At 38.2% G+C, this 23,793-nt stretch overlaps 2 protein-coding genes and 1 pseudogene across 5 annotated transcripts; 2 read left to right on the top strand and 1 right to left on the bottom strand.

Annotated features, from left to right (window-relative positions):
• The first annotated feature begins 4,527 nt into the window (after positions 1-4,527).
• Positions 4,528-8,372, top strand: LOC105053661 (probable folate-biopterin transporter 9, chloroplastic). The gene is made up of 2 exons (XM_010934914.4): positions 4,528-5,198; positions 6,932-8,372. The coding sequence occupies exons 1-2, from the start codon at positions 4,703-4,705 to the stop codon at positions 8,005-8,007; spliced, it is 1,572 nt and encodes a 523-aa protein (XP_010933216.1). The 5' UTR covers positions 4,528-4,702; the 3' UTR covers positions 8,008-8,372.
• Positions 8,373-9,698: 1,326 nt separating this feature from the next.
• On the bottom strand, positions 9,699-20,039 carry LOC105053662 (uncharacterized). 4 transcript variants are annotated; one of them, XR_012135303.1, is made up of 11 exons: positions 19,413-20,036; positions 18,628-18,840; positions 18,326-18,526; positions 17,895-18,002; positions 17,605-17,742; positions 17,211-17,462; positions 16,571-16,891; positions 16,287-16,458; positions 12,343-12,454; positions 11,849-11,980; positions 9,699-11,737 (listed from the first exon to the last, which is right to left on the bottom strand). XR_012135303.1 is itself a non-coding variant. In XM_010934916.3 (9 exons), the coding sequence occupies exons 1-8, from the start codon at positions 19,845-19,847 to the stop codon at positions 16,291-16,293; spliced, it is 1,836 nt and encodes a 611-aa protein (XP_010933218.1). In that variant the 5' UTR covers positions 19,848-20,036; the 3' UTR covers positions 11,982-12,454; positions 16,287-16,290. The 4 variants fall into 4 exon arrangements, 2 of the variants coding, with proteins under 2 accessions (XP_010933218.1, XP_073101651.1); XR_012135302.1 differs by having other exon boundaries at positions 9,699-11,980; XM_010934916.3 differs by lacking the exons at positions 9,699-11,737; positions 11,849-11,980 and having other exon boundaries at positions 11,982-12,454.
• LOC140852414 (putative disease resistance protein RGA3) lies at positions 12,886-23,520 on the top strand (annotated as a pseudogene).
• The last annotated feature ends 273 nt before the right edge of the window (positions 23,521-23,793 follow it).

The raw sequence follows: 23,793 nt of genomic DNA on the forward strand, positions 1-23,793 counted from the left end.
GAGAAGAGTGTAGGAGTCATACCTGCGATGCACCGGTCTCGGACTCCGCCATCGGGGTGATCTCGGACTCCGTCATCCGGGCGAGACCCGTTTGTCAGTCGGGGGCCTACTGGGTTCAGCAGGAGCCTGACTTTTTTTCTGCTTCTCCTTCTGGCCCGCGCCCTCGATCAGGCATCGATCAAAAGCTCCTTCATCCGTGCGTATGTACTTGTACGCGTGCTCCAGCAATTCGGCATACGTCTAGGGGAGGGTCTTGTCCAAGGAATATGTGAACCGAGACCCCCTTAGCCTCCTCTTCATGGTCAAAATAGCCATGTCTTCGTTGAGGTCTCGGACCTCAAGAGTGACTGTATTGAATCGGGCCACAAAGTGTCGTAGTGTCTCGCTTTCTCCCTGCTTGAGGAGAAAAGACTGTCTGAAGTTCGTGGCGGCTTCCGACTGGTGCTGAAATGGGCCACGAAAGAATATTTGAGCTGGCTGAAGGAGTGGATACTTTTTGAGCGAAGGCTGGAGTACCAGGCCCTGGCAGCTTTGTGAAGTGTGGTGGGGAAGCGATGCTGAGGATGGCATCGGTTGCCCCTTGAATTGTCATAAGAGCCTTGTAGCTCTCCAAATGGTCGATTGGGTCGGTGGAGCCGTCGTAAAGCTCCACATGAGGCATCTTGAACCGACTAGGGATCGGTTCGTCGAGGATAAATCGACAGAGAGATTGGGTGGTCCGGAAGTCGACGTCGTTTGAAGACTTCTGGCCATCCGTCTGGAGTTGGACAAGTCGACGGTCGATTTCCTCAAACTTGCGCTCGTAGTCGTCTAACCGTCAGTGTTGAAAAATCCCAGGGGTCGATCCTCCCGACAAATTTGAGAGTGAGGTTGACGGCGTCTGCGGCTGCTTCTCCTTCCTTGCTTGCTCCAGCTGGGAAGGAGAGGGGTGCCGAGATCGGTGGGTGTCACGCTATGGCCGCCTCCCCCCTTCTCGGTGGGAGTGATGAGACGGCCGCTCTTGAGATGGAGACGGGAGTGGACGCGGGCATCGGCGGCTGCTTCTGGACGGCATAGGATGCGCCGTCGGTTGCTCCGTCGGCGGTCGCGACAGCTGAGTCGGTTGTTGTTGAAGATTTTTGACCGCATCCGTCAGAACGATCATTTGCCGCATGATCGCCGCGATCTGTGCCTCCGTGGTCACCGCCGGGTGCAGAGAGCTGGGTTCTGTCATGGAGGGTGAAGGAGAGGCTCCTTCTCGGTGGGAAGAGCGCCTCGCCGACCCGGTAGCTTTCGATCGCTGAGCCCTGATTTTTGTCATCTCGAGAGATCTTTCAAGCTCTATGGAGCTTGCTGTCTTACCTCTATCGAATATGACCCCTACCTGGCACACCAAAATCTATTGCGGCCAATCCCCCCATCGCTCGATCGTCGAGGTCGCGCACCTGCAAGAGAAGTCCTCACGGACCGAAGATGCCTCCGGCGGGGACCCTCCGACGTCAAGTCAGAGAGGAGACTAGGCAATAGTGGAAAATCAGAGGCTCAGCTTGGGGGAGAGAGGGAGAGCTAGGGAGCTGGAGGAAACTTGAGAAAGCTCGCTCCGAAAAACCTTACCAAGACTGTTGCCTTATCCTATTTTATCTTAGAATGCGGTATGGTCCGCCATTAATGGTGTAGACAACTGGGGAGTTGTCAAATCGTCGGAGGCTGTCAAATCATCGTGGGCTGTCAAATTGCTGGAGATAATCCATGTCCTTGGTAGGACAATACCCTAGGGTGGCCATACCGCATGTCCTTGACAGGACAACCGCCTATAGCGGTTGTACGGCGTTTGGGCGGGTTGACTGACTATATGTCGGTATTCGGCTGTTGGGATGTCGGGTGATGATCCGGAGACACCGTCGGCTGATCTGGTGCCTTGCGGAAGTCGGACGTCAGCTACCATCTCGATGGTGTGTCGGTATTATGGGTTCGGCCGCTCGATCGCTCGGAAACAGCATGGGTCTGTTCGGCCGACACACCTTCGATCGGATATTGTCGGCAGCTATTGTTGGCAGTCATTCGTCGGAGTCGTTGTCGGAGTCGTACGTCGGTCCGATTGATAGAGTCGGACATCTGTCGGACCAATCCGAGGTAAGTCGGCGTACAGAGATCAGTCGGTATATCCCAACATTAATTATTCATTTTCATGAATTTTATTCATCAAACATCATTTCAATGCATCGTTTACAAAAATAAGCAGTTATGATTGACGATATATACAACCATATGATGCGCACTATGCAAGATATAATTTCTCTCGGATGAGGGTGTAGCTAAATTGTCATGATGTAGAGCGGCAAGCACTTGCATAATGTGCCGCTCTAGGTGGGCCAGCAAAGCTGAAATTAACTGCCAAAGGAGGTGGTTCATGAGTTGAATGATGGTGGCTGGTTACATCCATCAAACTTAAAAACGATCACCATCTCAAACAAGATAGCATATTCTCTACCAAAAAAAAAACAAGATAGCATATTTATTTGATGTGATACCAAACTAGAGCATGATATTAATGGCTTTGGTTTTTGTATCTTCCATACAAAAAAAAGGATTGGTCTTCTTTTCTGATATGACCGTTGGATTGCACTCCACAAAGCACCCAAAGCATTCTAAATTCTTGATCATATACAGACCTTCAAACAATCATTGCATCAATGGTGGATTAGTGCAAAGAAAGATGACTCCTTGCAAATAAGACAACTCCTCCTCTCGATCCATGAGTCTAAGCTTAGCTGTACTCCCATACTTGTTTGATGGTGATGTTGATGGCTTTTTTAGTTTATTGTAAATATGGTTAAGGATATGATAAAAATGAAATAGGATCAAATTTAGAGGAGTAAAATATGGAAATTTAATATACCTATGAATTAACTGAATTTTTGAACCTCTAGATTTAGAAATACAGTTAATTCTAAATTTTTATATTTTACTCCCTTTCATTATGTAATTCAAACTCAGCTTCATGGGGCCTAGGCGCCTAGCTTAATATGAGCTGTTTCCTTGTCGACTTGTAAGCTTGATGCCGAGTTTTTATATAGCCAAGCAGAGCTCTCCCTTATTTCTTTTACAAGCCAATTTGGGTTCAAGCTTGCTTTGATTGCGAGACAAGCTCTAAAAATTGTTTGATCTTGGCTTGCTTTCCTGGCAAGCCGTAACAAGCTGATCTCAAGCTACTAATGAGTTTCTTGAATCATTTGCAACCCAACCTACCCCACATGGTTTCCATATGTTCGTTAGAAAATTGGGGTTAAATGCTGCGAAAAGTGGGTGTTTCAATTTTTTCTCGATGCCAAAAACATATGAAATTTCTGAAATAAATCCTATAAAAGAAATTATGGTAAGAAGTTCTAAAATCATATCGATCTAAGCTTATGGTTTCAATATAGCACATTAGAATGTGATATTCTACTAGTAACTTATAATATTGTTAAATAAAAATATAAATATTTATGTAAAATATAAATATAAATATATTTGTTTATCAAGTGGGACTTAATTTGATTTGATGAGTTGATTTAAGCTCCACTGTAACCCAGCAAACTTAAAACCACTTTAGGATTTTTAAGCCAAGCCCAACCTATATTAGACCAGTGTCGTATAATTATAGACTCTAGACGTATTTTATTAGGGATGTGCACGGTTCTTATCATTATTTTTGGAATCAAATTGCTTAAACCAAGTTTTTAAAATTAAAGATGAAATGGTCTATTAAAAAAATTAGTTCAAACGAAACCAAAAATTCAATTTAACTCAATTTGATTTGTTGAGTTAATATTCAATGAGTTGAGCTATATAATGGATTGTGCTAGGTTTAAACATAAAAATTTTATTTTATATACAATTGATGTTCAATAGATTTGATGGAGTTTAAATATATAAAAAATAAAAAATTTAAATATTTATGCATATACACTTATAGGTTGGATTGGATCATAAAAAATTTAAATATTTATGCATAAACACCTATAGATTGGGGTGGATCTGTGTGTTTAGTGTATATATATAATATATATATAGAATAATTGGATCAAGTCAGATCAATATGAACGATTTGAATTAATTTTTTTTTATCCAAGATTTTATTAAAACAGGCATCAAATTGATTTAAAAAGAAAAATTGCTATAAGCCGAAGAGATCGATCGGATCGAGTTGATAGTTTTGTTGATATTTTTGCGCATCAGGATTTTATCACCGCTACAAAAAGTAAAAAAAAAAAAATTTCAAACCCCATCGCCTTTTCCCTGCGCGCATGAAAGACACCGCATCTTGTACGGAGCCAACGTCAACATGTGGAGCCAATCAGCAAATAACCCCTTTTGTCCTCCACCGGGTGTTCAGGGTACCGGGACCCGTATGCCTCCTTCCAGAACTCTCCTTCCCCATCACTCTCTCTGGAGTCCCAATCTAAAAAAAATTTACCTTTCTCATACAAAATCAGAGGTCACACCGTAAGTGTTTGCCTCCTCCAAACTGTTTGACTTCCCTTTCAAATCCAACTTTCAAACCCCTAGCTCTTCCGGAGCCCTCTCCCATGTTCTTTGGAATCTCCCATGCCTCTCTCTAATGACTTCAAAAGGATTCCTCCAAACCAACCCTTAGCTTAGAGAAATAAAGACACCTCTTTTCTTCTCTGAATTCCTTTCCTTATCACCAGCCAATCTCAGAGGCCTCATTAATAAACCCATGAGTTCTTTCCCAAAGCCCCAACCCTTCTCCGCCCTCTGTGTCACCACCCAAAAACTCAATTCCTCACCACCACCATTATTATTCATCTCCAACTCCTTAGAGAAAGACCAGACCAAGAGGGCTCTCCATGCCAAGAAGGCTTACATCGTAAAACCCCTCCTAAACCCCACCCAGAGGCGTGCCCCCAAGCTTTCCTCACCCCCTAGAAAGGCCGCGGGGGATGGGTTTGGCCTCTGTGGCGGTGGCAGCGGTCATGCGGGGCGGCAGATGTGGGCTCTGTGTGGGTTTGGGTATTGGGTGCAGGGGTTCAGGTGCTTCCCCTGGCTGGCCCTCAACTTCCACCTGGCCTATGGGCTTAGCTTCAGCCCTTCCACGCTTCAGTTGTTCCAGAACACTGGCAACCTCCCCATGGTGGCCAAGCCCCTCCTTGGGGTCCTCTCTGATGCTGTGCGCATTGGGGGTGCCCACAGGCTCCCCTACATCTCCATTGGAGGTTGGTATCGTTTTGCTTGTTTTCTTGGGTTATTTTCTTTTGCTTTGTCTCGCTTTGCTACTTTATTCCTTGCTTTGCATCTGGGGTATTGTATCTTTGGGTTGTATTGGTATTCATTAATGGATATGGTTTGCTTTACATTGGCTTAAATGGATAGAATATGACATGCATATAAGAGTTTTGAGGTTCTTTATGGATTGTTGGTATGTCTCTCTCTCTCTGTTGCCTATGTATCCTACATGGGTGCTTTAGAAGAAGACAATCCACATCTATAACCATAACAAGGCCTGCTTCAAATGACCTTGTTTATAGTTTATTCTTGTTCCAATCTGTGAATTTACCATCTTCTTTTTAACACTTGCTCATGGAACATGACTTTATAATCTCTTCTTAACATGAAAAGCCTTCTTTTGCACTTTCTTCTTTTCCCCATTACTATGCCGGTTTATTTATGAAGAAGTTCTTGGTTTTTGTCAGCTGTGGATGAATATGTTATGAACTTGTGCATTGGACCGGAAACGTATAAAAGATGGACATTGTCAAAAAAGCAATGAACCTTACGTTCTTTTTCAATATATTCTATCAGATTGTATTCTGGTCTTAACTTGTTCTGGATTCCATCTTTTGTTAATTTTTTTAAGTAATCACAAAATAATGCCACAGGATTGGCTTTTGCATGGAGTGCATATAGGGTTAGGAACTTTTCTTTCAAATCTAGCTATTATCCTGTCATATTTGGGATGTGGAGGACCTTGCGATACCAAATTTGCTGCTTGTTGCTTGGCAAAGTAGTTTGGCTTTGTTAATTTTTTTCATGAGAAAAATGACGTTAAGACAACTTCGAAAAGATAAAGGATCCCTGCTTTTTTGTTTGTGGTTTTCATTGCCCAGCAAAGTATTATGAGATTAAGGTATATTGTTAATTCAAATGCTATCAAACAAACCAGAATGTACCGCCTGTCAACTGTGAGAAGGCAAGATTCTGTATATTGAATATTTGTTTTTACTGTTGATAGCTGATTTCAGCAGTTTAATTTGATAATTGATGTTATTAGAGGCTGGATTCAGTTGTAGAACCACCCCTCTGTAGGGGGCCAGGTTCAATTCTTGCAGTGTGTCAGTAGAGTGCATGTGTTAACCTTCAGCTAGCAGAAATAGAAAGTTCAAGTCAGCATCCTCCTGCGGATGCAATGTCAAAGTTTAAATTTTTGTTGTACATAAATTTCTCGTCATCTCCTCATATTCCATAAATAATGCTAATGACATTTTTATGCAAGACTAATTGTTGAGGTGATGGAAGACCTTCAAAACCCTATCATTTAAAACACTCTAGGAATCTGACTCAACAAAGATGGTTGTTGGTCATGAATGATGATGATGAATTCACATTTGTTTCCTGCAAGCTTTGTACTTTCTTTCGAGGGGGGTGGGGGGTGGGGTGTTGGTTTCATGATAACTCCAATCAGTTATGTACTTTAAATTGTATTCTTATAACTCTAATTTATTATGACCCTGGGTCATATCTCAGACCTCTTCAGTTGTTGCATATTCTAGAATATGTGCTAATCACCTTGAATCAAAAACTTTCTTCCATTTTTCCTGTGGTATGAAAATAATATAATCTTTGTTAATGCAATAATAGCTTAGTGATGTCTAACTTGGCGATGAATGAAAATTTATGATTGGTATTTTTAACTGTTTGATGCTTTCAGCTAACTGATAATTGGTTGCAGCCCTTTTACAGCTACTATCTTGGGGGACACTTGCAGTAATCCCAGTTACTGGTGAAACATTTCCCACATTAATGGCATGCATTTTACTTAGCAACCTTGGAGCATCCTTCACAGAAGTTGTGAGTGATGCTCTCATTGCTGAGTTCAGTAGAACACAGAAAGCAGGTGAGCTCCAGTCCTATGCATTCGTGGCTTTAGCAGCAGGAGCACTCTTGGGCAACTTGTCTGGTGCATTTGTCCTCCTTAAAACGCAAGAGCCAAAGGTCATGTTTTTCACTTTTTCTTTCCTACTGGCCATCCACCTTGCTCTTTCCCTAACCACAAAGGAGACATCCCTTCATTTCCTTCAATACTCAAAACATCATCTTGTTCAGAATTCACTAGCTGAAAATCTTAGCAAACAATTCTCTGACCTGATTACAGCAATTAATGAGGAAAGAATCTTGTATCCTCTTTTGTGGATTGTAGCTTCTGTCGCAGTTGTTCCTCTTCTTTCAGGATCCATGTTTTGTTTCCAGACACAATGTCTGAAGCTCGACCCTTCGGTCATTGGTTTGTCTAAAGTTATCGGGCAGCTGATAGTTCTTTCTGCAACCATGTTCTATAACCATTTCTTGAAAAGAATCCCGATGAGGAGACTGATATTTGGAGTGCAGATACTTTATGCTCTTTCACTTTCATCAGACTTGTTTCTAGTGAAACAAATCAATCTTAAGTTGGGGATTTCAAACGAAGTTTACGTGCTGTGTTTATCTGCATTGGCAGAGGCTTTTGCTCAGTTTAAGATCCTTCCCTTCACTGTTCTCTTTTCAAGTTTATGCCCATCTGGGTGTGAAGGTTCACTCTTTGCGTTCTTTGCTTCAGCTCTGTGCTTATCATCCATACTAAGTGGTATCTTTGGTGTTGCACTGGCTTCTTTGATTGGGGTTTCTTCTGGGGACTACTCAAGCTTGCCTTTAGGAATCATACTACAGTTTATAGCTGCATTGGTTCCTTTGGGGTGGATATCTCATGTACCTGTCACACACAATTTGAAGGAGATGAAGAAAGGTAAGAGAAGATCAAGGGCTTGGTGACATGGTCGTTTCCTTTCACGATTGCAAGAAGTAAAACATCAGTTTTTGCAACCCAAAAATTATTTTTAGGGGCTTTTTAGCTCCTCTTTTTCGTTGCTGCAGCTGATAATTTGGACCCTTCAGCCTGAATCCAATGGGCTGCCTGTCGAAGCAATGTGTTGCAACCTTATGAAAGTTTTGTCATGTTGAATGTAAAAATTTTTTCCATGTGCACATAAAAATGGAGGCAATGAAGTGCAGACATTTATGATGAATATCAGTGAAACAATTTTTTCATTGTTTAGGAAGTTCTTATTAAATGAATTTTGTGTTCTTATCATGTGACCTTACATGTACTAAGATTGGGTTCTTACACAAGCATAGCATACTAGATGATCTAACTTGAATTGAAAAGCAGTTTACTGGATCATTTGTGGTTTGACGGTCTCCAGTCCATGTGTGATTATTTTCCATGGGAATCAAAACTTGAATTGCCTCATTTAGTTCTAATTTACTAGTGTTGGGTCAGAAGAAGGTGAGCCTTGTGCAATGGTAAGATTGTTCTACTGAGGCTTGAAGGTTACAGATTCGAGACAAGGTAGGATTGCATACATCTGACCTTCTGATTCTACATTAAGTCATCCTTTTTTTAATCAGGATTGGTCAGAATTCTATTTACTTGTGTTCTATGTTGAGTTTTTTTTTTTTTTTGGTTATCGTTATTCACTGGATTAGGATGTTTTCAGATTTTATGGACTCTTGGAGTTGATTCCACAACCGGTACGCTGTTGCATGGACTGGTGCGCTTGCAGCCTTGTTGCCATTGTTTCCCATGTCGATCAGGTGGTCGGATGGGAGAAATCAAGAGGGGAAAAATGATGATAACGAGGAAGTTACTCGTACATTAAACTGATACTTGGCACGTTGCATGTGAGAGAAGATGCAAACATATAGTGTGATGATCAACATTTGGACGTCCGGTTAGGAGTTCATTTTTAATAACGTAGATGTTAAAGACATTGGCCACCTAAAACTTAAAAGATTTATTACATTAAAGTAGATACAACATTGAATCTTGACAATCCACGATTGCGTTGCTTCAGAAACATTGTCAGGTGTGCTGGGTGGAGAGATTCTGGCTCCAATCTTAGATGGTAGCATTTCCATCTAATTTATGATAAAGAAAAACGAAATGGTTGCAGATAACCTGGGCGAGATATATGTTAGAGCTTCATGACTAGTCTTGGACATGAGTTAGAGCTGTCCGTGAGTTGTAATCCAACTTGGGTTCAGCTCTGATTTCAGCTTGAGCTCGATTAGCAAGCTAGCCGAGCTAGATCTAAGCTTGGTTAAGCGCAAAAAATAAATATTTAAATGATTATATGTAATTTATAGCATTTTAATTGCTATTTTGTATATGAAATTTTTATGTTTAATTATTATAATTTATTATAATTTGTATGAAATACATTTTAACTATCAAAACATAGCTAGATTATTTTTTTTAAATAAATAAATAAAAGATTTGGGTGATCCCAAGTTCTTTTTAGATCCTAGAGACAAGCTGTTTGAAAATAACTCCAGTTCAGCTGATTTATGGCTGATTCTAACCAATTTTAGTGTAATGATTGGTAGAATGTGGAAGCCCTACTCAGGCTTCAGGTTGAGAAATCAGGAGCCATTTTGGCTATATCTCAACCATTTTACTGCCATTGTGAAAGCAAGCAAACATATAAATCATATGAGGAGAGCAAGATTAACTCAGTGCATTCAATCCTACATAGAATACATTCTCATTCTTTAAAATGATAATTTGATGTTGCTTCATCTAAAAAGGATCCAAACCAGTAAAAAATAGCGAGTGACACTTGGCTTGTTGCTCTGCTCGGCTTGACCAGCTCCTACACCACACGACAGTTCTCCAAGCCATGTATGACAAGTGCAAAATGGTTATATCCTCAAGTCCGTCTCAATCTGTAGCCTTCAAAGATGGTCAGATATACCTTGCCAAGCTGTAACAAGAATTAAAACCAAAAGGAAACGGAACTTGAAGAGGTGTAAGAAGCACGGAAAAATTAATGTCCTGCATCAAGACATCTAGAATAGTTATTGTTGCTGCTGAAATCCATCCTGAATCGGAAGTGCTAGAGTGAGACGACATCTGGTGGGTAGACGGTAGTCAGACCTGCAAGAAAAGTTTCTATCGAGCCTGCTGAAATCCATCCTGAATCGGAAGTGCTAGAGTGAGACGACATCTGGTGGGTAGACGGTAGTCAGACCTGCAAGAAAAGTTTCTATCGGAGCCAACCCTCTGACTCTTAAGTTAGATTTTTCGCAGCAGAAAGGAAAAAGCAAAAATTTACAGGAGAGATTGAAGGTATATCTTTTGGGGTCCCCTATGTCCTTTTTTATAGATGAGATTAGAGCTTGAGAAGAGAAAGGTCATAAAAGATCTCTTTACCCCTCATGATGCTTTTGAGAATCACACATGGCCCTTTGATTTTCTCAGAGTTGGTGGATGGTATCACTTTACAGTACGTGGGAGCCATCCATATTAATGTAGTGAGTTGACAACCTTGAGAATGACGTGACTTTGTTCATGACTATTCTCGTATTTAAATGGGATGATGTGATCGGACCGTAAAGAGATCTTTAGAAGTCATCACGATAAGTTGCTACCTTTAATAGTTCAACTTGACAGCTGCTTGGAGACTTCAACCAAATCAAGGATTGGAGAGAATAAGCTTCAGGAGCTTATTATATCCCATCGGATGGCGTGATTTGACATAAACTCAATCGATGCACAATCGGCTATTCGAAGGGACATGATTCATCGTAGAACGCTATGATTCGATGGGACCACGAGGGGATTAACTTTTTCGGTGGTATTTTAACATAGTCATTAGAGTGACATATGATTAGGAGCAAGGATCGACCAAAGATCCTTACAGCAATATCCCTTATGTTGGGGGGTAATACCTCAGTTATGATGAAGACATGGAAGAGAAGGAGAGTCATGACAGGTGACATGTAGAAATATTATTACTTATCTTCTAGACACCTCAATACATAACTTCTAGAGCCAATCCTGATTTTGACCGCTGACTTAAGTTCGGACGGCAAATCCGTGCCTCAGCTAAGTCAACCTTCAGCTCAAAGATGGCTCTCAAACTTCAAGCATCGATCTAAGATATATCACAACTCAAGCTTCTTCTTCAAGAATCTTTGGCCGATTCTTACTCCTAATCATATGTCATTCTAATGATTATGTCAAAATACCACCAAAAAAATTAACCTCCTCATAGTCCCATCGAATTATAACGCTCTATAATGAACCATATCCTTCCAAATAACTGACTGTGCATCGACTGAGCTTATACCAAATCATGCTATCCAATAGAATATAACTGGCTCCCAAAACCTATTCTCCCCGATCCTTGATTCGGTTGAATTTTTCAAATAGCTGTCAAGTCGGACCATTAAAGGCAGCAGCTTATAATAATGACTCTTAAAAACTTCTCTACGATCCAGTCACATCATCTCATTTAAATATGAGAATAATCATGAACAAAACCATATCATTCTCAAGGTTATCAACTCACTACATTAATAGAAATGGACCTCACATATTGTGAAGTGACACCATCCACAACCTTGAGAAAATCAAAGGGCTAGACGTGATTCTCAAAGGCATCGTGAGGGGTAAAGAGGTCTTTTATGGCCTTTCTTCTTTCCAAGGCTCCAATCTCACCTATAAAAAGATACACAAGAAATCCCAAAAGTACATTTTCTATCTCTCTTATAAACTCTTGTTCTTTCTCTCCTACTGTAAAAAATCTGACTTAGCATCAGAGGATCTCACCGAAACCAATTCCGACGGGGGCTTTTCTTGTAGATCCGACCACTGATAATCCATCGGACAGTCACCTCCCTCCAGCACCTCCGGCCCAGAACGAATTTCAGCCACAACAGTTATCATCAAAGAATCAGAAATCTGAAACAGAGAAAAAGCCCCACCAATCCAATGAGACAACTTAGAGATCTGGATGATCAAGACACAGTATCTTTATCTTACAAATTTTATCTGAACAGTTCCCCTAAAAAAATAAAAAGTAAAAGTGAACCCTGGATTCAAAGACCAACAGCCATATAGCTTGTGTGCATCAAACATTATTGTTCACACACAACTGACACTGCAGAAGGCATCCAACTGCTACCTTGTGAAACTGTCACAATCATCTAACAGTACCAGGTACATGATCAATGCACACATTTCCATTTAAAAGTTGCACGCATGCTTTCTTCTATCAGAGCAGGTCACACTGGAATAGAAGTTAAAAGAAACAAGATTGCCACCTTTTTTTTCCAAAATTCTTCTAAAGCTTGACTGTCTTGATGCTTCTTCTCAGGCAGCAGGTGCTCATTTCTGAAGGACTGCAAAGCAGGGGAATCAGCTGTTTTCCAGAGACTGCAGTCAACAAGAACAAAAGAAAAGAGAGAAATATGAGACCTGTTTTTATTTTTAAAACAATAAAATGCATATAATCTATTCGGTTCTCAAAAGTTTTTAAGGCCTACCATGAAATGATCTACAGTTCTATCCAGGACTCACATGACATTCTAGAAGATAAATTTTTCATTAATGAATAGGATGCATATGGCCATTAACTTGATGAAGACTAGAATTTCAAGGACAGAAAATTGGCAAATGACTCGTTTTAAATTACAAAATGGAGGAAGAGGGTTATTGAGAGTGGAAAGCAATAGTTATTGAGAGCGTTATTTGTAGAACAGGCAATCTCTATGCACAATTATTAGGACTGACACTGGCATAGTGATTATTGAGCTTCCAGATCACAAGTCACCATCCAATGTCACACTTATCCACTCATTAGGACCATGGTCATCAGGCATGCACCGATCAGGCCCACAAGACTTGCAAAGAGCCACGTTGAAGGGTCATGTGAGGGACCAATCCAGAAAATAGACATCATTGCTTTTGACAGATCCTCATGCATGAATGCAAATAGCAAGCCTGAAAAAGTTTCTACAATTTTATTGATTACATTGGTAAGGTGCCTTGTGCAAAAATGAAAATAATAGCAATAAAAAGACAACAGATCAAGCTCAAGGCAGTGACAGACAGAAGCCAAGAGGGAGAAACAATCACATGGATTTCTTGCGACAAAAATCCACGAACTCCTGAGGCGTCAGAGTCCAAAAAGCTAGTTACAATGCTTCATCTGATCTTATCAGAAGCAAAAACATCATGTTGGATTTGATCATAATGTGATCCCCTCCAAAAGTAAAATAAAAGAAAAGATAATGGTTATCAATTCTTCTAAAGGAAGAATGGACCTATTATCAATGACTATTTTCTTAGATGAAACTGAAGAAGCCAATGTATTTTTGAGTGGTTACCTGGGTGCTTCGGTGATGAACAGGCCTCAACATGCCCAGGCAACCCTTACCAGGACCATCATAAATACACATGTATGCATGTATATCTAAAGAGTAATAATATACGTATGTAATTATGTATGCCTTTATATTAGCAGTACTAGTGCTACACAGGATACCACTCTGATAGTCTTGGACAACACAGGCACAACGTACAATATACTATAATCTGTTCTTAAAAGAGGGATGGCTTTCTAATATTTTAATACCAAGAGTGACGGCCCAAATTACCCCCCACCCTTTCTTCCCCCCGACTTTCAATCCGGTAAAATTATAATGGCTGTTTGATGGCCGCCTTGTGGTTCAATTTGGTTCAGCATCAAAAGTCATACTTGGCCAATATTACCTCATAATCCAATCCATTGGGCAATCCTTGGAATGCCAACAACGGTAAAGTTGGGCCATTATACAGCTGGCAAATGTAAATTTCTTCCATTAACATTCCCAAAACCCTCTATCAACTCCTGTTATTTCCATCCTTATGAGTACAATCCTCTTCAATAGTTGACAATATTATTCCTGAATCAATCCTTGGTCCTTGTTATGTTTGAGAAATGTTAAAAATCTGATAGAGGTCAGTTACCAACAATGATGTAATGATCATGATCGATGAATCTGAACAAACAACAAGAAAGATATAATTTGAGAATTCATTTGAGGCCATGAAAATAAAATTTCTGCAGTCTAGAAGTGCTTTTTGAGATCCCTTGCCTCATCAATTTTGAAAAACTCTGAAGAGTCCCATATTTGAAATCTAAAGCAAGGTGTACTTTAACAATTCTTGGACCATACCAGCAAATTGCATGAGAATCAACAATATTTAACAGCAATGTTTTTCAAACCTTCTCCTCTAACACCATGAAACATTTGTTAACCTTTAAAGCATCTTCAAGAGCCACATTAGCCAACAGTACCACCTAGGGGACAAATCTAAAATGAACCAAGCATCTTCAAAAATACCGACTTCATCTGACTTTGACCTAATGATGCATTTGGAACTAAGAGGTTCCTAAACAGAGCATCATCCATAGACATTGCAAATTGTTATCTGGATTTCGATAGCATCTTGGCATGACATCTTTGACATCTTAGCAACTCTGCACGTGTGCTGAACCCATAGCATGCATTCTTAACAATAGATACATATTCTAGCATGAGCAACTCAGTGCGCTGCTATAAAATGCGATAGTACCTTCAGCACCCAACTGATTAAAGTTCATTTGACGAGAGATTGCCGAGTAGAATAGGAGCCAGGATACAATAAGATTGATCATATTTGGATCCAAATTCGGTCAAATCAAAATCCTATAATGGGGATCCTACATCGATGTTCCAAACCATTGGATATGACCTACTACCTCAAAATTATTTGCACACAAAAAATCATATGATTTCGAGATCCCTAATCTATGCATGAAGTGGTCAAAAATTGAACGGCCTAAATAAAATTAAATTAGATGTATTTTTTTGATTACTTGATACATAGACTAAAGGTCTCCAAATCATATGATTTTTTATGTGCAAGAAGTTTTGAGATAGTAGATCACATATAATGGTTTGGATCATCAATGTAAAATCTTCATGATCCAGTTTTGATCTGACGGGATCTAAGCCCAAATCCGATCGACCTTATCCAAGTCTGCCCATATTATATATGTGTATGTATGTGTGTATACATATATATATATATATATATATATATATATATATATATATATATATATATATATATATATATACGTATATATATATATATGTATCTACGTATATATATACGTATATATATATATGTATATATGTATCTACGTATATATATACGTATATATATATGTATATATGTATCTACGTATATATATACGTATATATATATGTATCTACGTATATACGTATATATATACGTATATAGATACGTATATAGATACGTATATACGTATATACGTATATACGTATATATATACGTATATAGATACGTATATACGTATATATATACGTATATAGATACGTATATATATATGTATATACGTATATATATATGTATATACGTATCTACGTATATATATACGTATATATATATGTATCTACGTATATATATATATATATATATATGTATCTACGTATATATGTATATAGATACGTATATACGTATATATATACGTATATAGATACGTATATACGTATATATATACGTATATAGATACGTATATACGTATATATATACGTATATAGATACGTATATATATACGTATATACGTATATAGATACGTATATACGTATATAGATACGTATATAGATACGTATATAGATACGTATATAGATACGTATATACGTATATACGTATATAGATACGTATATAGATACGTATATAGATACGTATATACGTATATAGATACGTATATAGATACGTATATACGTACGTATATACGTATATAGATACGTATATAGATACGTATATACGTATATAGATACGTATATACGTATATAGATACGTATATACGTATATACGTATATATATACGTATATACGTATCTATATACGTATATACGTATCTATATACGTATATAGATACGTATATACGTATATATACGTATATACGTATATACGTATATATACGTATATACGTATATACGTATATACGTATATACGTATATATATATATATATACGTATATATATACGTATATATGTATATACGTATATATATACGTATATATATATGTATATATATATATATATATGTTGATCGATCGAGAAAGAGAGAGAGGAAGAGGGAGGGAGAAATCAGAAATGAAAAATGGCCCAGGTGATAGGCTTTAATGATGATATAACAAGGTAAACCATTACTTGATTATTTCTCCTCTTCTTCAGAATCAGACTTTGCATAAACAGGTTCCGGCTGAGTCTCTGCATATGCAGGTGAAATATACTTGGGGTCTTTTGATGCAACATCAGCATATTTAAGTATTGCCTCCCTTGGATCTTCTTCCATCCAAGTCTCCTTGATTAAACCACCTTGCTATAACAGAACATTGTTAATACTCAAACATAGAATATTAACTTCATATCTATGAAAAATAAATTCAAAAGCTAAAGTTCACCATAAATTCTTTTTGGCAACTTCTATATACCTTCAAAAGATACTGGGTCAACAAGCTGCCTTTAGTGGCACCAACTCTTCCACCAAAGCCTGGACCTGTGACAGGAAGTTCTGGCTTGTGTGATTTAATGGGATCTTTCAATGCTCTTTCTCGTTGACGTTTACGGCTAGGCTGATCTCTAAATAAGGGCAATGCATGCGGGTTGTGAATAACTGGTTGTGCCTCGAAATCATCAACAGACTTTTTCCTTGGAGCTCGTCCAACACATACAAGAGCTCCTCTCTGACTGATAGATGGATCATAAAGTATGTGAGTTCCTCCTTCTTTCTTGTCACCGACTGTTGCAAAGACCTTCAGAAGCAACAGATATTTAGCATGACATACTGTCTCCATTATTCCATCCAGGAAAAAAATCTCTCATACTGTTGCATGCAGGACAGGTAGGAAAAGACATGGATAGCAAAATCCTAGATACATGCATATGAATAAAGTACAGTCTCCTTGCTAAAGCATATGAAGGATACCAAAAAAAAAATAATCCATTAACCTTAAATAATTTTTTTAAAAAATCTAACACAAAAAGAAGAAGTGTTCAAAATTTATGGGTATCTATACATGCATATTATGTGAAGTAATAAACGTCATAATCACAAGAAAGTTAGGAGGTAACCTGATTAATCTTTGGGTGCCAAGCACAGCATATAACACTATATTTAGGAGAAATCCCCACCCTTGATACAAGCTCAAGTTTCCTTCGGTCAAAGAAGCAGAGTAGACCTCCACTTGTGCCTTCCTTTTCAACAGAGGTTCCAGTAAATATTAGTTGCTCATCGGGACTAAATGCAGGATTTGTCTGAGCATAATGATTTGGAAGGTCTTCAAAAACTTTAACAGGACTTTTCATTTGCCGCAAGTCCCAAACCTATGCAAAAATTTAAAAACATGATACCTTACAATAATTGCAAATTGAAATATTTGGAAGAGACAAAAAGTTACAAAATGAAGAATGAACACTCCAAAACACAAGAATGGTGGTACAATATGAATGACTGATAAAATATTACCTTAAGTGTAAAATCAGTGCTTCTTGACAGAAGAATCTGCCCATCTGTAGAAAACTTAAGTCCAGTAATATCATCAGCATGTGCTTTCTCCACATGTATATCTGGTCTGCTCCCCCATCCAGGTTTGATGCTCCATAACTGTAAAATATGAAGCAACTCTATTAGTGGACAATTTGTGAATCAACATAAAGACCATGCCATTCAAAAACATGTTGGTCAAAACACAAAGAGCAGGCTTGATATTAAGTACATAAAATCACTTAAGGAGAACTGAAGAATCATGCTTGTACCTGTATGGTACAATCCCCAATGCCAGCAACAATGCACTTGCCTTCGCGATCCCAAGCACATGCTGTAACTGGAATTCTTGCTGGCCTTGCTAGTTTAGGCTTGATAACCTACAACGAAACAACTTATTAGAACTCCTTGATCGCAACATCATTCACATAGTAATAAAAAAAAATGATATTATATTCCAATTTGTTTAATACAATATTCCATCTTTAAATAGCCAGTGTAACTTTAAGATATCTTCTAATGCTGGTGGAAGCTGCACCAGAAACTGACTGAATTGCATTGTTCTACAAAAAACTTTATAGCTATTTACATCTGAATGCATGGAAAAAATTAGTAAATAATTTTTTCTTTAAAACTGCTATTGAAAACATTTAAAACTTTAAGATCTTAGGTTCAAGCTTGTTGACTGATTAATGAGATAAACCTGTTTTTGACTTTTGAAGTCAACTACATCCCATATCCGCAATGAACCATCTTCTGAAGAAGTTAGGATAGTCTCTTTTGATTTAGGGTTCCACTCTCCACCAGTCAATCCAGATATATGCCCCTTTGTATTTTTCAGGTCACGTATATACATGTCCCCCTTTATGAACTCGCCCAAGGTAAGCCCATCTCGGTCAAAAATCTGAAATGTAATACAGTTGCTTGTTAGTGGTAACATAAAAAGGTACCATGATAGAAGTCATATTATAATGCTTCCATGAAATTTACGAAAAGGAAAAACACCTTAGCCTGTGCTGAACCTGTGACGCATAAAAATCTGTCTGATGTTGGACTCCAGCTTAAACTTCGTACTTGGTGTCCCTCAAATGGTTCCAACTGTCTGAAAGACTGCAATTTCGAGTTCATCCCTTGAAAGTCATACATACGGACAGTATAATCATAGCTACCAGAAAGGACTCTTGATCCAGAATGGTCAACAGCAAGAGCTGAAACAACCTGTAGTTGAAAGAAGTGGAACACAAAAAGGCCATTTGTAAATTAAAAAGAGTGACAAGATTTGCAGAGATTAAGATACTAGTTGTTTCAGAAATTTTATGATGTTACTAAGATTTAAGAACAGTTGATGATCAAAACATGCATGATATCATATAATATAATCAAACAGGAAAATTTATAATTTTAGTGCATGTAGACGACCATCAAGAAAATTGATTAGAACAAGTTCTTCTTGAATCAAGAGTATCAAAGTAGAGAGCTATCAGCTTATTGTATGCCTGGTTAAAATGAGAAGCAAATTCAGACAGTAGGTTACAACCCAAAAGATTTATTTTTTCATAAAATTGGAGTATCAAGAAGTACCAAACAAGAAGTTAACTTTCTTACGTACGAAGATCTGGACACAGCAGGAAACAAAATTATTCCTTAATAGACGCAGGACTACATATAGTTCTTATCAAGATAGAGATTTTGGAAAGATTTTGCAACGATTCCACTAAATAATTCTTATCAAGAAAGAGATTTTGGAAGATGAAAATGTGTTACTCCACAGAAACAGAGAATCCAAGTACCTTCGAATGCCCTTTGAGCACGATCTCATTACTTAGAGGAATCCGAGGCAAATCATCCGGCGAGTCATCCATTCCAGAGTCCGAACCATCGTCCGAATCTCCCTGTTCCGAAGCCGGCGGCGGCCGTGGAGGCCCAATCATCAGCCCATCATCCGCCTCAGGCTCCGCCTGAGCGACTGCCGGGGGCGGCGGGGGAGGCCCAATCATCACGCCGTCATCCTCCTCCTCTCCCCCACCGTGCCGTCGACCAGCGGCATCTCCTGTGCCAAGGTTCCCCGGCGCCGGGAGGGAGCTAGGGCTAGGGTTTACGGAGGCGGCGGAGGTCCGCCGGGTGAAGGAGTGGACGGCGGAAGACTGGGGCTGGGCCTTAGACGGCTTGCCAAAGGAGAGTGGGAATTGCTTCCTAATCGCCTCGTCCATGTCGCCGGCCTCCATCTCTCTCCCCGCGCGCGCTTATTCTCTCTTCGTGTTTTTCCTTTTTCTGGGGCGATGGGGTTCCCACGCTTATTCTCTCTTTATTCCTGTCTTATTCCTCCAACCATTGCTACCGTTTGGTCCATTTCAAACAAAGTTATACCCAGATAAGTGTCCGTTGACGCACTTCTATTCCGAATAAGATCCGGCCAAGATTTCAATGAGACCGAATGAGGCACGGGCTTGAATAATAATAACCGTTAAAACATGTAATCAGGTTAAGAGGTGAAATCCGCTTGCGACCAGGGGGTGCTGCCGTCAGGTCTGGGATCGGGATTTTAATAAAGTCCAAATCCGGACAAATTAGGGTTTGGGTCTAAATTTTGTTCTATACCAAGCTTATTGGGTCATTTCCAGATTTGATTAATAAAAATATCAAAAAAATCAACAAATCTTGGGCCCGGCTTGATTGTTGACCATATAGCAAAGATTGATTAGAAAAAGAAAAGATACATTTAATTTGAAACCAAATATAAAGATCAAAATATATTGATAGTTTTTACTATATCTCATTAAATTATAACAAAATTTCAATTTAGAAATTGAAGCACAAAAAATAAAACTTATATTATATGTACTATAAATAAATCAGACAATTAATTATTAAAAATCCTAAGTTCATACCCATTCCAAAATTTTCAAGGTATCTAACTTTATACCCACGACTAATTCATTTTTGACTAGGGGGTAGGTTGAATATCTATTTTGTGGATGGGAATGAGTCCCGGTATTCTCTCCAAAACTATTGTAAAATAAAATTTTTTGACTGAAATCATTTTTGAAAATTAAATAATAACTATTGTGGCAGCTATTATTTGCCATTTTGACATGTATATGCTGATAAATAGCATAAAATTCATTCATATTACCGTACAAGGGCTAAATCATATCACATTTAGGCTTTTTCAAAAGGATTCATATCGCATTTAGGCTTTTTCAAAAGGATTAAAGTAACCTTTAGAAGTTTCTCTCCAATAGATGTGTATATACTGAATAGTGTGCTTTGGTCTATAACCTCCTAAAATTCTATGATAAGAGAATCCATCCATTATTTTTCACATTCATGGGTGCTCAGCTTCTCACTGTCTTATATGTATCCTTTATCAAAAAAAAATGATATATATATATATATATATATATATATATATAATATATATATATATATATATATATATATATATGTATGTATGTATGTATCAGAAAAAAATGATATATGCATTTAGGCTTTTCTCTTTTTTTTCTCCAAAGTTTTAGGGATTTTGAGAAGTAAGAGACATGAAATTTTGTTATGGCTTGTTAACTTAGTTATGGTTGTGGTTTGCTAGGTTTCAAGAAATCCAGATTAATTGTTCGGCTGTCGACAATTTTGGGTAAGTAACATTTACATTTTGATATGATATAAATGATTGTAAGTAACATTTACCTTTTGATATGATACAAATTATTACAAATATCACTGACATGTTAACATGATTATCTGAATAAAATGAGAATCATTTTATTCAGTTAAGTCAGTGCAAATCATTGTAGATAAAATTAGATCTGATAATGAATGAAATTGTGGCATATCATCTCTTTGACATGATATGAATTATCATATGTGACACTTAATTTTATCTTGATTCATATGAAAATCATCTTAATCGATTACATTTTATCATGATCAATCTGAATTAAGTAAAGATCATTTTATTTATTTGGAATGATACAGACTATTGTAGATTCAATCAGATCCAATTATGCGTGAAATTGCTGTGTATCATCTCTTTGATCTGATGTGAATCACTATAATTGATTTTTGTTCTAATTATGCCTGAATGATATGAATCATGAAAAATTTATATATCATGAATCATTGATTCATGAATTGAGACTTATAAGTTGAACCGAATGATTTGGCATGTTATGATCAGATCAAATTTAATAAATTATGATTATTACCTATTGAAATGCGTGCATCATAACTGTATCAGAGTTGTATCAAATTATATCAAAACTGTATAAAAGATGTATTGGAAAAAAAAATATGAATTATAGTTAATGTTATGTATCACTTGACTCTCAGTCCAATTGTGTTGATGTCCAGACTTGAGATACCCATCAAGAGGTATAAACATGGATTTGAGATCCCCACCATGGGGGCAAACGTGGATTTAAGATCCCCACCATGGGGGCAAGCGTGGACCTTTTGAGATCCTTTGTTACGAGGGCAACGTGACACCACAGTAAGAGTTGAGAACAAAAAGAATTAGATACCCATGTTTAAGTATAGTATAATGAAAGTGAATATATATATTGATTTTTTGTACTACTTACTGATTTCTACATCATTAAAAAGCTGATATGAGACTGCATCTTGAATATCTTTAATTACATGATTTTGATCTTGATCAGATTGATAGCACATCCTATGTGATGTATTTGAATTGCATAACATCATGATTTACATTTAGTTTATAAATGTATTTGTTACTTACTGAGCCGTAAAGCTTATAAGCCTTCATCTATTATTTTCAGATTTTTGGACTAGTTTTGGGTCCTGACCTAAGGTATTTTGGGGTTTGTATATAAAAGATGAGGCCGGTCTGTAAAAGGTGATTAGTTCCTGGCGTATTAAGTATATATTGATTGTTATACTATAAATTCTGTAAACTTGAAGTTAAATTGATCTGTGAAATAGATAGTAGTTGTTCTGCTCTATCGCTGCCTGTGCAATGAGTTTGGTATCTTTTATATTATATTAAAATTTTGTCAGGTTGAATGCCTTACATGCCTATAGATAAGGTACTTTATAGGTATGCGGTGGCTGTTCACATTCTCTAAATTTTATCTTAATTTATATTTTGGATCGGGGGCGTGATACATCGAAAAGGCTATTGTCAAAAAGTGCGGAGGCTTACCCCTAGTGGCGGAGATGCTAGGGTGCTTAATGTATGGGAAGACGGAAGAGAGGGAATAGAGGTCCGTGATGGAAAGTGAAATTTGAAAACTACGTGATGAAAAGATCCTCCCTTCATTGAGGTTGAGCTATAATCACCTGCCCGGTCATGTGAAACAATGCTTTGCTTATTGCGCCATATTCCCGAAGGACTATGAAATAGACGAGGAGATGCTGATCCAATTGTGGCTGGCTAATGGATTTATTCCATTTGATCCGGCGGAGGGCATGGAATTGAAAGGCCATGAGATTTTCAACGAGCTATTGTCAAGGTCCTTCTTCCAAGAGTCGAAGAAAATTCAAAGTTCGCCCATGATGATCACGAAATAGACATGCAGAATGCATGATCTGTTTCACGACCTTGCACAATCTATCATGGGGAATGAATGCCACATTCTTGATAAGCGTCAAAGCATTTCAAATATGCCGTTCTGTCACGGACTTCACCTCTTGGATGAGCAAACCCGTGCAGCACCCGATGTCACCTACACAAAAGAGCCAGCCAAAATGCACCCAACAAGATGCACAGAAAAATACAAGAAAAAGGCACGACAACATACTCAGATATGGTACTGTAAGAACAGTATTTTCATTAATGAAATCAAAAGAATACAAGTCTATACAACTGCTACTCAGACTACAATTAGGGGCTCAGGAGGTAGGAGAGGCAACAATGGACACCACAAGAATCTGTAAGAAAATCGGCCCACTGGATTGTTCTCGCCCACTCTCCTAACACTATACAAGCAGAGCATCCATCCAAATCCCACCCCGGGGGTTCCAAATGATCGAGCAGCATTGCATTTTCATGGCTCGCTTTCGAAAGTCCCGACATGATGAAAACACCCCAAAATCCATCCAAAACAAGAAAAAATGATGTGGCGGCAGTTGTTCATGCCATCTAGTTACAAGGTATGTATAAGACTGTGTCAGAGGCCATTACCAAACAAAAATGCAAGAAAAAAAGCC

The sequence above is a fragment of the Elaeis guineensis genome, chromosome 11, assembly GCF_000442705.2.
Source record: "Elaeis guineensis isolate ETL-2024a chromosome 11, EG11, whole genome shotgun sequence".
Classification (NCBI taxonomy): Eukaryota; Viridiplantae; Streptophyta; class Magnoliopsida; order Arecales; family Arecaceae; genus Elaeis; species Elaeis guineensis.

What these genes read in the sequence shown, in the direction of transcription:
- LOC105053661 (XM_010934914.4), top strand. Translation starts at nt 4,703, where the DNA reads ATGAGTTCTTTCCCAAAGCCCCAACCCTTCTCCGCCCTCTGTGTCACC. An exon ending in CCCCTACATCTCCATTGGAG is followed by an intron (nt 5,199 to 6,931) that starts GTTGGTATCGTT and finishes AATTGGTTGCAG; the next exon opens with CCCTTTTACAGCTACTATCT.
- LOC105053662 (XM_010934916.3), bottom strand. Translation starts at nt 19,847, where the DNA reads ATGGAGGCCGGCGACATGGACGAGGCGATTAGGAAGCAATTCCCACTC. An exon ending in GCACTGATTTTACACTTAAG is followed by an intron (nt 17,463 to 17,604) that starts GTAATATTTTAT and finishes ATTTTTGCATAG; the next exon opens with GTTTGGGACTTGCGGCAAAT. An exon ending in GGCACCCAAAGATTAATCAG is followed by an intron (nt 16,892 to 17,210) that starts GTTACCTCCTAA and finishes TTGCTTCTGAAG; the next exon opens with GTCTTTGCAACAGTCGGTGA.